Below are 16021 nucleotides of genomic sequence, written 5' to 3'. Positions count from 1 at the left end.
TCTGTAGTTTTTGTATATTACATGCGTGTGTATTTGTGTTGGAAGCCATGTAAAATGTATTTAGAAAGCTCACTGCCTTAATCTGTCAAGAGAGCCATTACCTAAGGTAGCAAGAGGTGCTCCCGGCTCCTGCCAGCCACACCGGGCTCCTGCCTCCTTACTCTGAGAGCACGTTGGCTTTGTTCTGTGCATGTGCTGGCTTTGCCTCCGCAGCTCTTGCCCTCCTCAAACCCAGTGATGGCCAGAGGCAGAAAAACACCATCCCTTCTAGGGAAACCCATACCAGACATCCCCAGCAGATCACTCCTCGACTAGAACAGATAATGTCCTTACCAGCCAGAGCTGGGTCACATGCCCACTATAAACGAGGCTCAAGAAAGGAGACTGGGGCTACGATGCTCAGATTCCACCCATGTGATACAACTCTGGCCAAAGGCTGCCAGCAAAGTAAAAGGCAGAATGGGTGTTAAGCAACCTCAGTAGAACCCAGGGGAACAAAACGTTTCAAGTGATTTTCTGTCTCCGTAGAGATGGAAGTTTAGGGCAGACTACCCTTCGACTCATTCATTCATTTATTCACTCAAGTATTTACTGATTACGTCATGTGTGCCTACACTGTTACCAGGCCCTGGGGACACAGAGTTAGGCAAAAGAGACACAGCTGATGCCTCTTGGGGAAAACTCTAGAAAAGGAAAGTGTAGTTGAGCAATCTCAAGGTTATCCAAATATAGAGCACAAACTCCTGTCTAAAAGGGAGAGATTTGAGACCTTCGGCTTCAGAAGCTCTTTGTTGTAATATAAAAGGTCATCTTTGTTTCCATTATTCAGATGTTTAACCCACTGCTTCAAACCCATATGTCCCTCTAACTATGCCACAATTAACTTTCCTACAGTTATCCGTACCTTCTCATTCTCAACTGGCTTATACCTCCATTTATGTCACCCTACGGTCCTGATGAGTATTTTTTAAAGTCTCTTAAAATTAAACTCCGGGCACATGGGTGGCTTAGTCATTGAGCATCTGACTTCAGCTCAGGTCATGATCTCAGAGTTCGTGAGTTCGAGCCCCATGTCGGGTGAGCTTGAGCCCCGAATCAGGTGAACACGAGCCCCCTTTCAGGTAAAAACACGAGTCCCACTTCAGGTGAGCCCCATTTCTATCTATCTCTTTCTGCCCTTCACTCACTTGTGCCCTCTCTCTCTCTCTAAGAAAAATGAAACATATAGAAACATATAGAAAAATGCATAGAACTGGACAATACAAAGAATGATCACACAGTAAACACATTTATGTATCTGCCACTATGTTAAGAATGAGGACATTCCAGCACCCAGAAGCCCTATGGTATCCTTCCAGTCATTATTTCCTCCTTCCTCCATAAATCTGCCATCATCCTGGCTTTTCATACTATATATATTAGTTTTGCTTGTTTTTAACTTTATATATTGATGGAACCTTACATTATGTGCTCTTTCATGTCTGGTTCTTTGGCCCAACATCACATTTGTGTGACTAGCCATGGTGTGTGCCACAGTGGTTTATTGATGTTTTTCACTGCTGCATAGTACTCCATTGTAAGAATATGCCACAGTCCATCCATTTCACTGTTTATGGACACTTGAGATTATTTCCAGTGTGAGGCTATTTCAAGTAGGCTTTCCATGAATATTTGTGTATGCTTTTTAGTTGTACATGTGCACATATTTCTTTGCCTGTTTTTAAAGGGAGGAAGTGATTTGGTCTGGACCGCCATAAAATAGGTTGAGAAAATTAAGGCACGACAATATTCAACCGACTGGACACGTTGATCATGAACAACTGTTGTACTTACACAGAGATGCATAAGACACCAGCCAAGAGGAGATACTTGGGGAGGAGGTGTCCTTGCGTGTGGGAACACACAGAGAATAGGGAACAGAAACAGACTGTGTAATTAAGTACAAAATTGCATATGCCCAGAGTAGAGGCCAACTTTTAAAACCTCCTGGCAAAGACTAGACAGTTTAATACCAGGGCTGGATTCTCCACTCCTGCTCACCCACCCTGTCTGCGACAGGAGAGGTACCTGGAGGCCATGCGTGGGTGACAGAAAGGAGGTGTAGGTCTGAGCGTCCTTTCTATAGAGCCCAGACATATTTCTGCCAGTGTCTTCTGCCTTGTGCCTCTCACAAGTGAAACTGAGGCTAAAACCTCTTTGAATGCAGAAACTTCAGATAGACTTTGCACATGCCCCACCCTTCCCAGCCTACAGGTGCGGGTCTGGGAGGAAGAGGAGAGCCAGGCAGGTGGCCCAGAAGCAAGTGGGGCTTATCAAAGATGCAAATTTTCATGTCTGACAACTGAAGCTTGAAGTCTCTGCGTGTTCGTTCGGAATTCAATGAGTAGGAGAAGGGCGGAGGAGGCGCTGAAAGGCTCTATGGGGATTTCGGATTAGACCAGGAGTGTGGATAGCTGCAGCTGACATCACCATCACCACCATCATCATCACCATCACCATCACCATCCCTTACATTTGTATCACATGATAGTCTACAAAGAGCTTTCTGTTCCTTAGCGTTCACATGTCTGTGGGCTGGCGGGGCAGGGTTTACTCCCACTTTGCTGAGCTGCCCAAGCACACTCGGGACGCAAGTCAGGGTCAGATCCCTAAGGGTTCCTCCAGTCCCTCCTCGGGAGCCCGAAGGGCTGTCGTTGGCTCGTTGGTTCTTAGGGAAGTGAAATAGGGAAAAGAGCGAGGGACACGTGCCCTATGGGTGCAAGGACAGAGAAAGCATAGGACACAGAAGGAAATGGCCAGAGGCTACAGCAGTTGCGGGGTGGGGAGAGATGGAAGGGTGGAAGGTGTGCCGACTCTGAGATAAGTGGAGCCACCTGGAAAGGGCCCCGGTGCCCACAGGGCACTCCCAGCCGGTGCCGAGAAGGTAGGGCGTGACCGCGTCGCACTCGCGCGTTTGGGGACTGCGGGCTCGGGCAAGTCGAGCTTCCCGGGGCGCCCCACGGAGGGTGGGAGCGCGGTGGCACCGCCCCCTCCCGGACGCGCGTCGAGCGCCCTCTGTCACCCCACGCCGCTCCGCCGGGGGCGCGGGGGGGGGGGGGGTGCCCAGGGCAGAGGCGGCCCGCCCAGGTGCGCCGGGGTTTGGCCCGCCGTCCGGAAGGTGCGCCGCCCGGTTCCGGGCCTGTGCCCTCGGCCTCCCCCCCCACCCCCCCTCGTGAAAGCGAAAGTGCCGGGTCCGCGAAGGGCGAGCTCCGGGGGCGGGGCCGGCGCGGACCCGGGACGGGCGCCGGGCACTCGCCGGGCCATGGATGGGCTCGGCCACCGCCTTCGAGCCAGCCTGAGACTGAAGCGCCGCAGCGGGGGTTAGTGCGGGGCCGGGGCGCGGGGGCGGGGAAGCCGGGGGCCGGGCCTCGAGGCTGGCGGGGCGGGGGCCGGGGGAGAGGGTGGCGGGGGGAGGTTCGACAGGGGGGCGAGTGAGGGCCACTAGGAGCGCAGGCCTGGCGCCAGGTGAGCCGGAGAGGGGGCGCAGGTGGAGGGGACGTGGCGAGGTGGCGCCGGGGTCGGAGATCGGAGGGGCGCCCAGGCCCGCGGGGGCGAGGGGGAGGCGGCGGGCCGAAGGAAGCCGTTGTGGGGCCCCGGGGCCACGTGTCCTCCCAGCCAGGAAGCTTGTGGTGCAACCGCAGTGTGCTTGAGGCGCCCTCCTGGAACCCCAGCCCCGCCCCGCCCGCTGCGCTCCTCGGAAACTCCGCTCCCCCGACGTGACCGCCCCCACCTGAGGGCGGCGGGGCCCCGGGGAGTGTGGCCCCCGGCAGACCTGGGAGAGCGCCTGCTCTGCGGGGCCTTAGAGCCTGCGAACCAGACAGGGCATGCCTGCCCTGGCCGCTGACACCCCCACCCCCAGGTGAGGGGGAAAGAATTCCTCCCGTCCAGGGTTGTGGGGACTCCAGTAGAAGTCACTTCCTTTCTTCCTAGCAGGGGCGCTGGGCTTTGCAAGAACACAATTGGGAATTCATTCATGTTTTCATTCATTCAACAAACATTTATTTCGGCTTGCCGGTAGCCAGTCCTGAAGTGTCCTTTAGATACTTTGCCCAGAGGTCGCACCTTCTGAGGAGAAAGGAGTCGGTTGGAAGGTAAATCGGGTCACTCCCAGACAGCCTTCTAACATTGGCAGTTGAAAAGTCCCCTTCCTACGCCAGGCCCCCGAATTGGGCAGATCTGGGGTGAGACACAGGTGCTCCTTCTGCCATCCCTCCTGCCACCCTCCGCCCCCCCCCCCCCAACTCCCAGACTATTTCAGAGACCGGAATGGGGGCAGGGCTCTGGACGGCAAGGGTTGGCACAGAGTTCGGCCATTCTGACCTCGCTGGTGTCCTCCTTTCTCTGGAGAGTACTGGCCTGGGCTTTCCTGGACTCCCTCAACCCTCAGAAGGCAGAGGTTGTGTGAATGGCAGAGCTCTGCTTTTGGCAGCCCAGAGGAGACATTCCAATTGTTCCCACCCCAGCCCCCAAAGTGGGCTGATCATGGTGTCTGGGCATCAAGGAGGAGCCGTGAGGTGAGCAGCCGGTGTTCGCTGTCCTGAGCTTGGCCACCTGTCGGGCCAGGAGAGTGTGCTCTCTTCGTCTTCCATGCCATCCTTCACCTTTCTGGGGAGTTCCCGCATCTTCTTTTCCCTTTTGGCCTCAGGGCAGTTGTGTGGTAAGAGGTGTGTGTGTGCGTGTGTTTATGTGTGTGCACGTACACGCATGTGTAAATCATCCTGGTGGGAAGAAGTGGCAGTGGTGGTGGTCCTGAGTGGAGAGCAGCTGAGCTAGAAAAGGAAGAGCCAGCCTTCTACATCAAAGTTCTAAAAAGTCCCCTTACCTATAGTCTAGCTGGTTTTGTGACTTTAGTCAGGTGGCCGTGGGAGGGGCTTCCTGGTGGAGGAACAAGTGTAACCAGACTCTCGACTTCCCTAGAAGGGGTGGCTCCCTCCTCAACTAAAAAACTCAGGACTGTGATTGCACTCCAGGGCACCAGGGATTAAATGAGATGACCTATATTAATAGGATGAATGTTTTCTTTTTTTTTTTTTAATTTTTTACATTTATTTATTTATTTATTTTTGAGAGACAGAGAGAGACAGGGTGCAAGCGGGGGAGGGGCAGAGAGAGAGGGAGACACAGAATCCGAAGCAGGCTCCAGGCTCTGAGCTGTCAGCACAGAGCCCGATGCGGGGCTCAAACTCACAGACCTCGAGATCATGACCCGAACCGAAGTCGGACACTCAACCGACTGAGTCACCCAGGCACCCCTAGGATGAATGTTTTCTGTTCAGCTTTTCTCTTCTGTTGATAAACCTCTTTGAAAGGGAGAAGAAAGCAATCCTTTTCTGGATTTCTTGGGCTTCAGCCCAAAAGTCTGGTAATCTCTTTTGTTTGATTTTTTGAGTTTTGCTGTTCTCCTGGCTCTGCTGATAAAGCAGGAGGAAATGGGCTGAAAATGCAACCCAAAGGGTTCAGGGAAAGGCATAATTTCCTGAGGTTCTGGAATGGTCAGTGAAAAGATTTGGGTTCTCAAAGACCTTTGCAAATAGGGGGCAGCCCACATTTGTGGAATGTTTGGTGTGTACTATATCTAAAAGGCAGGAGCATAGACATGGGACTCTCATAATTCCTACCCACCCCCCCCCCGATTCTGTTAATAGTTCCTGAATAGCCCCTGACTTGTTCTGTGACTCAGTTTCCCCATCTGTATGAGGAAGATGCTTGTTCCTCAGGTGGTGAGGGTTGTGCAACAAGTCTGTGCAGGTTGTAAGGCGTGGTGACAGTTCTGAGTATTCTGGGTCATTGTCCTCACCATGACAGAATCTGTCACATCCTTACTTGTGGGTTCTCCCCGCGAGTCGTGTCTGGGGCCCCTGAGTCCTGGCTTTTACTAGTCCCACAAAAGCCAATCTGGAGCTCTTAAGAAGAAGGCAGCCATCTCCCCCTTTCAAGCAACGCACTTTCCTCCAGCGGGCTGCTAATTCTTTGCTGGAGTGGCAAACACTGATACCAAACGCTTTTGCTTCCTGGCCCCTTTTAGAGTCAGCTTTCTGACAAAGTCCTCTCTGACCCTGGGCATTTACTCATTCATAGGTGACTTATTGTTATTTTTCTCTCTTCCCCAGCCTCCTGGCTCTAGATACCACTAGAGCCCAAGGGTCTCTGCTTTTAGCTTGGTCAGAACTATTGACCTGGCTCAACGGGGGAAAAAAGCCTGAGCAGGAGTGGGGGTAGGGCAGAGATCACCCAGTTGCTTTCTATTGTCACCGAATGCCCCTCAAGCTGCTGAGGCTACCAGTCCGTCCCCTACTGTAGGCCAGGGAGACTGTCCTGAGTCAGTGCTTCCTATTTGGGAAGTGGGATCCTTTGCTGGAGCCCTGGAACGGTTCCCGTGAGAGAAGTCAGACTTCGGATATATTGCAGGGGTGGAGGGGGGGAGGTGCGGTGAGAGATGCATCGCTGTAGATCATCCTGAAGTATCAGGAACTCTCCAGCTCAGAGATGGATTTATTCTCTATTTTACCTCCAGGAGAGGAGGCTTTTACGTTCGTATCAATTTCCAGAACTCTCTCATGCTAGAACGGTTTTTTTCCATTTAGAGAATTAATGGACTGAGTCTATTTATCTTAATCAAGGGAGGCAGTGGTATGCTGGCTGTGGGGAATATTTGGTCCTATCCTCTTGCTTGCAGTCCTGAAGTCCTGGAAACTCCTGAATGCAGCATGGGGCCTTGCAGGGGTTTGGGGCGGTAGTGGGCCAAGTTGAGATGTGAAAGGTCAGGAGTCAAAGTTATGGGGATATAAGATCCCTGTCCTGGGGCTGGTGAAGTTCCAGTGCCCACAGTCTGATGCTCTTAGGCATTCTTCACTGTCCCGAAGTTGTAAATAAACCCGTTGCACAATCCGCAGCCCAGAATTCACAGCCCTTAGCCCAGAAAGCAGCTGGGCCTTGGAGGTGTTTGCTCACGACCTTTTCTCTCGCCACACCCTGGGGCTCTTGGGAGGAGCTGAGGTCTGAGCTGCAGTGCCAGGATGCTGCCTCTGTTGGTGCGGGCCTTCTGCTGCCTTCCTGGGTCCCGTCACATCCTTCTTGCTCAGCCATTGCGTGCTCAGCATGGAAACTGCCGTCCCCTGTTTGGAAGGCAGCACATGGCTTGGCTTCACGGAGTTGTGGTTGGAGACTGAAGCGGCCCCTCTCTCAGACTCTCTGTAGCCGGTCTGTAGGAGGAAAGGGAAGCACTCCAATGCCCTGCAGGTTCGAGAAGATGGAAGGACAAGTGGTAGGCACGATGCTCAGGCTGTTCCGCAACCGGCTGCCCCGACTCCGAGCAGGTCTGGACTGGATTACCCACTTCCTGTTTTCTAGGGTGACCCTCTTGGATGGGGCTGTTTCTTCCTTGAAATGCTTCTTCCTTTTCTTACATGTAGAATCTTTATAGTTTGACCTCCACCTGGTCCCCCGTGTGACTAGACCAGAATACTTCCCCTACTGGATTTTAGAGCTGGTCATGCCCCCCCATGGGGGGGTTTGTGTGGTCACAGGCACGTGGCTCTGGGACCCGTTCTGCTTTGGATACATGTCCGCTCAGGGCTTACTCTTTCAGGTACTGGCCTGGGCACCTGTGGGTGGGCACAGTCTCTGCCTCTGGGGCGTAGGGCCTCCCAAGTGGCTCCCCAGTCCCTTTCCTTGGCGTCCAAATCAGTGGCTTCTGTCCCCCTCTTGGCTCCCTGGGTTTTCAAATCTCCCAGGGCAGGCACGGAAACTGCCCAGTTGGTTCTGACCCTGTTGCAGGCCCTGAGGAGCGGGGAAGCCTCCGGGGACCTTAGCGTTGGCCTGGCGGCCCCGAGGTGCACAACTTGCCGGGAGCCACACAGGCTCCACCTGGGGCATGGGCTGCGGAGATACCAAGTGGGGTCTGGTGTCTTGGTTTCAGGAAGTCGCCAGGACAACCTGAGGGAAGCTGTGAAGGAACCAGAAAGGGCCCCGGAGCACTGTCTGTCCACCTTTGCTGGAGGGCAGCACTTCTTTGAATACCTCTTCGTGGTTTCCCTCAAAAAAAAGAGTTCAGGGCATGACTATGAGCCCACCATCACCTACCAGTTTCCCAAGGTAAGGACTGAAGGAGGGGGCAGGGGGAGCCCGGGTTTGGGTGTTTGAGAGGGGGGCGGTGCCAGGGCTCAGGTCGAGAGCCGCCTTGCGCTCCTCTGCTCCTGTTTCCTTCAGGCCCAGCCCTGTTTCCTGTTATCACCCACAGAATCTAGGTCTGGCTTCTTTGTGAGGAACTGACCTGGGCTCCCTGGCCAGGAGACCAGGCTGGTTCTTCTGCCCCTTTTGGGGCCTCCTAGTTCTTCCAAATTCCATCCTTAGTCATCCTTCTCTGTAGAGAAGCTTACCTTCTGCCAGACCTCCTTGCGGGCATCCCCTCCCTGGGGTGGGTGGGAAGGAGAGGGTGGGGCGGGCACACAGCTGGTGGGCAGGCTCAGCCTGTGGCCACAGCCCAAACACCAGGCTCCTTCATGTCTGCTCCCGCACTGCAGTCAGGGGCGGGCGTAGGGCATCCTCACTGACCCTGCCGGCCTGGTAACTGAGCTGGCCACCTGTCCTCTCTAATGTGGCTCTCTCATGTGGCCCCTCCAGGAGGCCAGGCAGCCTCTGGGCCTTTCTATACCAAGTGAGGCCCTGGCCCCCTTCCTGCCTATGTGGGTCCTTAGGATACTGATGTCTAACTCAGGCTCGTGTAGACTCAGCCGTGGGGCTGGTCAGACCCTGAATGAAGTCCCTGTGCAGAGTGACAGGCAGAGGCACGTTGAGCCCCCATGCCAGCAGGAAAGCTTATTCTCAAACTGCTTTAGAGCCTCAAGAGCAGCCTGCCAGCCCTCAAGCCCTCTCCTCCTGCCCCTGCCCCCACAATTCACTGGGCTTTTCCCCTGTTTCCTATAGCGAGAGAACCTGCTCCGGGGCCAGCAGGAGGAGGAGGAACGGCTGCTCAGTGCCATCCCCTTGTTCTGCTTCCCAGATGGGAATGAGTGGGCACCGCTCACTGAGTACCCCAGGTAATTGCCCGGGCCTGGGACAGAGGAACCTGGGACTGGGGGAGAAGGGACAAGTGTGAGCCATGTGGGTCCTGTGGCTCCCTCACTTGGTGTGGATGCCAGTTCTCACCAGCTTCTCTCCTGATGGGGAGGGGCTGTAGTCAATCCATTTATAAACATCTCTCCTGGAGTCCCCCAAGGCCAGGGATCTTAGCCAACTCGGTCAACCGGCCTGTCACCTCTGTCCAGAGAAGGGCGAGGTTCTCTCACCTGTCCTGGGAATGACAGTCGCCATGTTTTGGCTGCTTCTGGAAGAAGCTGGACTCAGCAGAAGGCCTTTGGCTTCAATGAAGACAATGTGGCAAAGTCCCTTTCAGCATCAGCCCTGGTTTTTGGCTGCCCGAGTTCGCATTTTGGCTTTACCACTTTTGAGTCGAATGACCTTGGATAAGAACCACCTTTGCGGCCTCAGTTCCTTTGTCTTTCAAGTGGGGATCGTAATTGAACCTACCTCAAAGGGTTGTTTTGACAATTAAACGAGGTGGTGCGTTTAGAGCTGGGAGCCAGTAAGCACGTAATAAATTACTGGTGTTATTATTACCCTCAGGATTAATCAGCAGCTCCCCTCTGCCCCCCTGACCCTGCTCAGCATCTCTCTGAGGCTGCCGCCTTCCTGTTTTAGGGTCTAGTGGGCAAATGCAAACCATGTGTGTGCTCTTCTTCAGGGAGACCTTTTCCTTCGTTCTGACCAACGTGGATGGGAGCAGGAAGATTGGATACTGCAGGCGCCTCTTGGTCTGTGCTGCTCAGAACTGCCCCCTCCTCTCTGCAGCCCGCTCGGCTCCACAGCTGGGCTTGCTCAAGCTTCAGCTGCAAAAGCCAAGGCTCCTTGGCAGTGGTGGTTGCGGGGAGCGCACGGCCCAGCACCTGCTGCCATGTTAGTGCCCTCTGCAACCCTGCAGGAACGGGGACACTTGCCCCTCCTTGCCCACCCAGGGGACCTTTGCTGGCCATGCTTTGGTCTCTTCTCTCCCCAAGCTTCTGACATCTCCCTGTGTGGGAGGCTCCTGCCTAATCCCTTCTCCACCTTCTGTACCCAGTCCTGGCCTCCTTGGCCCCCAGAGCCTCCCAGAGCATAGACTGGGGCTGGACGATGATTCTTGGGTCTCAAGAGGATTCTCCAAGTCACTTTTACAGTGCTGTCCTCCCTCGCCATTCCCTCATCTCTACAGCACACTTGCTCCCTTTCTCTGCGGGCCCCACATGGTGCTGGTGCTGACGGTGGCAGGGCTTGGCCCCCTCAAGGCCATCTTCTTTTGACTGTGGTGGCTGTTCTGGCCTCCCTGCTGCCTGCGCCATGAACAGAAGCTCTGCACAGCCAGGGGCTTCTCCGTCTGGCCCGCCTTTCCCCATGAGTCCCCTAGTCCCAGCCACCAGCCGTGTGCCCAGTCAGCCCCAGTTGGGAGAAGCCCTGGGGAGGCTGCGGAACTGAAGGAGCCTGTCTGTCCCTCCCCAGCCCGCCGGCCGTGGCCCTCGCCTTCCCAAGGTTTACTGCATCATCAGCTGCATCGGCTGCTTCGGCCTGTTCTCCAAGGTAGAGGTGCAGCGGGATTCCTTGGGGCCTGTTTGACCTGTTCAGCCTCCAGGTCGGCCTGGCCGCCTGACCTGTCTGTGCTCCCTGGGCCCTCAGTGGACTTCTTTTCTCACAGCCGGGGTCGATCCTAGGCACACTTGGGGAAATTGAGGCAGAGAGGAGCTTGGGCTCAAGAAAACTGGGACTTTCTCCCCTGCAGAGAGCCCACGCTCCCCCTCTGGTCAGGTAAGAAAGCAGCTGGAGCAAGACAGCAGGGAAAGCCCCAGGTTAGGGGGCGGGAGTTTCCCGTTTCCTCATCTGTCAAGGGCGTGCAGTGATGGCTCACCTCCCTGGCACGAGGCTCGAATGAAGCGACATGAGAAATGCAGAACACTGAACAAGGGTGAAGACGGCTGCTCTACAGGGGGGCCCCGAGACTCCCCGTGAGCCCTCTGAGGGGGGAGGTCCCTAGGGCTTCTGGAGCTAACTGCAGGGCCTGTGCACCTGAGTCAGGCCTCAGAACAGACAGGCATGTCTTGGTGGCCACGAAAGAGCTTCAATGTGCTCTGCCCCCAGCAGGATCTTCAGAGGGTGAGGGCAGGACGCTGTGAGCCTTTGCTTGGTGGGGTGTTCATCTGGGCTGGGTTCTCGGGGATGCAGTCTGGCCCTGGCCCTGGCGAGTCTCCAGTGGAAGTCGGAGGGCAGAGTAACACCCAAGAGGCCCAGGGTTCTAGGCTCCCACTGCACCCAGCATGCCAGCGTGACGAGACATGGTACCGCTGTGTGCGGTGGTTGGCTCTGGGATGACTGCCGGGGGGAAGGCGGTTACGTGGTGCCAGGAAAAGGGAGGAACGGACTGATAGGGAGAGGGTGAAAGGAAGAAGGCTACAGGCCTCCTGCAGGAGAGAAACAGCAGACTGGGCTCTGCCGGGGAAGAGAGGGAAGCCTAGAAGGTCCACGGGGATTGGCTGGATCAGTGCAGGGCGGGAAGATGCACGCACGGGGTTCTCTGCCACTTCCCGGTGGCATCCTTCTGAGCCGTTTCCTTGCAGATCCTGGATGAGGTGGAGAAGAGGCACCAGATCTCCGTGGCCGTCATTTACCCGTTCATGCAGGGCCTCCGAGAGGCGGCCTTCCCTGCCCCCGGGAAGACTGTCACCCTCAAGAGCTTCATCCCCGACTCGGGCACTGAGGTGGGTTACGGAGTGCGTGAGCCCCAGCTTCGGTGGTACCGCTGTCACAGCTATGCCATCCCCCGCCCTGGTTAACACACCCAGACTGAGCCAGGCCGGGACCGGGGCCTGACTAGAAGGATTGACAGAGCTGAAAATCAAGCCCAATCGCTTCTCGGCCTTTTGGCTAAGATCAAGTGTGAAAATCAAGCCCATGTTTTCTGACCCTCCCAACCTGATGCTCCCAGGGACCTACTTACTGTTCGAGCCACCAAGACTTGTATCTATAATAAAAAAAAAACATGTAAGCTAAGGTTCCTGGTGCTAGAATGGACTGTGCCCCCAGCCCCAAACGGCCATTTCTCCCCATTACCACCCTTATCTTCCCATGTGTGTGTCCAGTATCACTCCCTCATGGCCTCCCATCTGTCTACTTGTTATCATCCCTCCCCACCCCTGTGTCCCCACCCATGCCACACGGGGATGCTGTCACTGCAGGCACGAGGCTGTCTCTTCCAGTCCTGCCCCCTGGGACTGTGGAAGGTCGGCCTGCCTCTCTGAACCTTGGCTTTCCTATGTAAAAATGAGGGGAGGAGCTAGGCCTTTTCACAGTCTCCATAGAATGCTTGCCCTACACCAGGCGATGCAATTTTCTGGATACAACTCAGTGAATACAATGAATAGGATTCCTGACCTCCTGGAGCTTAAAATCTAGTGGAGGAGACAGACGCTAAATAAGGAAAGACACAAATAAGTATGTAATTTAAAGTGACGAAAGGGGAGAAACCAGATGCTCCATGAGAAAATGATGGAAACACATGCCCAATTAGGCGGGCCTCTGGGCCGGAGGGAGGAGGAGACAAGCAGAAGGGTGACCTGACCTGTGAGGACCCTCAGGCAGGAAGAGCAGACTGGAAAGGGGGACAGGGTCGGCATGACCCTCAGATCTAAGGGAAACCACCGAAGTGCTTCCAGCAGGGGAGAGGCGGGATCAGATGTAGCCAGGAGAGTGGAGGGGAGGCAGGTGGAGACCCAGCGTTCCAGGGTCTGCGAGTTTTCAATGTGGTGACACCTTCTCTCTCCTTGGTTCCCCTGCAGTTCATCTCCCTGACACGGCCCCTGGACTCCCACCTAGAACACGTGGATTTTAGATCTCTGTTGCGCTGTCTCCGTTTTGAGCAGATCCTTCAGATATTTGCCTCTGCAGTGCTGGAGAGAAGAATCATCTTCCTGGCAGAAGATCTCAGGTGGGTCCAGCTGCTGGGCCGCTTCCCCGGGCCGTCTGGCTCCCCTGGGTTCAGGGGACGGACCGGAGGGTTCTCTAAGGGAATCAGTCTGTAGGACCTTGATGCCCACCCTCCTGCCTCCAGGTCTGATTTTGCACTAAGCCTCCTAGAGAAACAGCTGTTGCAATTCCCCTGCTTCTGCCTCCAAACTTGATTGCTGCCTAAGGGTGAAGAAAGATCCAGATTTGGCTCCAGGCAGAGACCAGTCAGGGTGGGTGCAGATGGGATTCTGCTCCCGATGGCTTAGGGAGGGGAAGAAGGCGTATATAGGTTTGGAGGTCAAAAGCCCATCATCCCTTTTTTTTTTTTTTTAAGTTTATTTATTTATTAGAGAGAGAGAGAGGGAGTGTGCAAGCAGGGGAGGGGCAGAGAGACGGAGAGAGAGAATCCCAAGCAGGCTCCATGCTATCAGTGCTTAGCCCAACTCGACGCTCAATCCCACAAACTGAGATCATGACGTGAGCCAAAATCAAGAGTCGGACACTCAACCGACTGAGCCACCCAGGCGCCCCAAGCCCATCATCCTTAATGGCAGACACATCTCATCTATCCATTTTTTCACTCATTCAACAAACATTTATTGTGTGTCAGCTGTCTGCCAGATGCCAAACGTCAGGAAGATACAGACAAACAAGACATGGTCTTTGACCGTAGGGGATGTAGGAATCTGTAGTGGTTGAATGCACAGGTGTTGAAATCAGCAGGGCAAGGTTCAAGTCCAAACCATTCTTCTACCTTTAACTGTGTGCTTTCCCTTAGGGTAGTTTCTTGACTTCTTGAAGTCATAGTCTCCTTATCTGTAAAATCACAATAAGGATCGTGCCTACCTCATAAGCTTCTGTCGAGGATCAAATGACACAGTGCACCACCTCCCTGCCGGGCATACGCGTAGCCCGGAGTGTTATATTAATTTCAGGTGTACAACATATTGATTCGACAGTTCTATACGTTCCTCGGTGCTCCCCAAGATAGGTGTAGTCACGGTCAGTCACTCTGCAACATTATTACAATGTTGTGGACTCTCTTCCCTACGCTGTACTTTTCATCTCCGTGACTTGCTTATTTTTATAACCAGAAGTTTGTACCTCTTAACCCCCTTCACTTATTTTGCCCATCCTCCCTCCCACCTCCTCTCTGGCAACCACCAGTTTGTTCCCTGTATTTATGGGTCTGTGTCTGCTTCTGTTTGTTGTATTGTTTTTTAGGTTCACGTAGAAGTGAACTCAGGCGGTATTCGTCTTTCTCTGTCTGACTTCCGAATTTTTTTTTAATGTTTATTTATTTCTGAGACAGAGAGAGACAGAGCATGAGCGGGGGAGGGGCAGAGAGAGAGGGAGACACAGAATCGGAAGCTGGCTCCAGGCTCTGAGCTGTCAGCACAGAGCCCGACGCGGGGCTCGAACTCACAAACCGTGAGATCATGACCTGAGCCGAAGTCGGTCGCTCAACCGACTGAGCCATCCAGGTGCCCCTGTCTGACTTCTTTCATTTAGCATAGTACAAGGTCTAGGTCTATCTATGTTGGTATGAAATTGAAGGGGCGCCTGGGTGGCTCCGTCGGCTAAGTGTCCGACTTCAGCTCAGGTCACGATCTCGCCATCCATGAGTTCGAGCCCCGCGTCGGGCTCTGTGCTGACGGCTCAGAGCCTGGAGCCTGCTTCCGATTCTGTGTCTCCCTCTCTCTCTCTGCCCCTCCCCATTCATGCTCTGTCTCTCTCTGTCTCAAAAATAAATACACGTTAAAAAAAAACTAAAAAAAAAAAAAGAAATTGCAAGATTTCATTGTTTTCGTATGGCTAATATTCCTTTGTGTATGTGTATATATCCACTCTTTTGTATCCATTCACCGATCGGTGGACGCTTAGGTTGTTTTCGTATCTTGGCTCTTGTAAAAGAGTGCTGCAGTAAACCTAAGGGTGCATACAGCTTTTCAAATTAGTGTTTTTGTTTTCTTTGGATATACACACAGCAGAATTTTGGGGGTCTGTGGTATTTTGGTTTTTAACTTTTGGAGGGACCTCCATACTGTTTTCCACAGTAGCTGCATCACTTTCCATTCCCACCAACAGTGAATGAAAAGAGTTCCCTTTTCTCCACATCCTCTCCACCACTTGCTATCTCTTGTGTTCTTGATACAAGCCGTTCTGATTAGTGCGAGGTTATATCTCATTGTGGTTTCCATTTGCATTTCCCTGACGATTAGTGGTGCTGAGGATCTTCTCTGTGTGTCTTCTTTAGGAAAATGGCTATTCAGGTCATCTGCCCATTTTTTAATCACATGACTGTGATGATTTTTGGTGTTGACTTGTGTGGGTTCGTTATATATTTTAGATATTAACCTTTTATTGGTTATGTCATCCTCAAATCTTCTCCCATTCAGTAGGTTGCCTTTTCATTTCGTTGATGGTTTCCTTTGCTGTGCCAAAGCTAGCTGTTATCCTTCATGATAAGTTCACAGCTGCATATATCCCTGTACATAGTCAAAGAAGGGGACTGTCGTTTCTTGGTCTCTACCTCTTACGGGCCTCAAGTCTGAGAAAGACATGGGGAGACATATGATAGAAGAGGAGGAAAATATCATAAAACAGTAGGAGGCTGACCTTTTATTCATGTCTGAGGAGGGAGAAAGCCAAGGATACTGGACTGACAACCCTGGTTCTATCTTTTAGGGAAGAAGAAAAGGAGGTTAGGTTAGGGGCTCAAATGTTAGGCCAGAGGGTCAGGGGAATGTCATGGGTATTAGGGGAAAGGAAGCGTGTAGGGTTGGAGGTCTCTGGGCTGAACATTCTATAAAAATCAGTGACCGCCAAAAAGGCACTCGTTGTAGGCTAAAACCTTGAGGGAAGTGGTGGCATCTTCTGCTCCGGAAATAGTGTTCCCACTTTCAACCCTGTAGAAAAATACGAAGTTTCTCTTGTGGCTGGAGCTGGGCTT

General features: G+C 53.6%; 1 protein-coding gene across 8 annotated transcripts in view; it reads left to right on the top strand.

The window, feature by feature from the left end:
- DENND2D (DENN domain containing 2D) overlaps positions 1–16021 on the top strand; it is an 81821-nt gene that overhangs the window by 59216 nt on the left and 6584 nt on the right. For 2 of the 8 annotated variants that reach the window (XM_042998172.1, XM_042998173.1), the window contains 6 exons: positions 7958–8133; positions 8965–9077; positions 9782–9851; positions 10573–10650; positions 11682–11822; positions 12900–13048. In XM_042998172.1, coding sequence (XP_042854106.1) covers positions 7958–8133; positions 8965–9077; positions 9782–9851; positions 10573–10650; positions 11682–11822; positions 12900–13048 — 727 coding nt within the window. Of the gene's footprint in view, positions 1–3215; positions 3360–5305; positions 7356–7957; positions 8134–8964; positions 9078–9781; positions 9994–10572; positions 10651–11681; positions 11823–12899; positions 13049–16021 lie in introns of those variants that run through there. The other 6 variants (XM_042998171.1, XM_042998169.1, XM_042998174.1 and 3 more) reach the window with 6 other exon arrangements.

The sequence above is a fragment of the Panthera tigris genome, chromosome C1 (assembly GCF_018350195.1).
Source record: "Panthera tigris isolate Pti1 chromosome C1, P.tigris_Pti1_mat1.1, whole genome shotgun sequence".
In the NCBI taxonomy this organism is placed as follows: Eukaryota; Metazoa; Chordata; class Mammalia; order Carnivora; family Felidae; genus Panthera; species Panthera tigris.
Note: the sequence above shows the minus strand (reverse complement) of the source record. Positions and strands in the feature narration are given on the sequence as shown.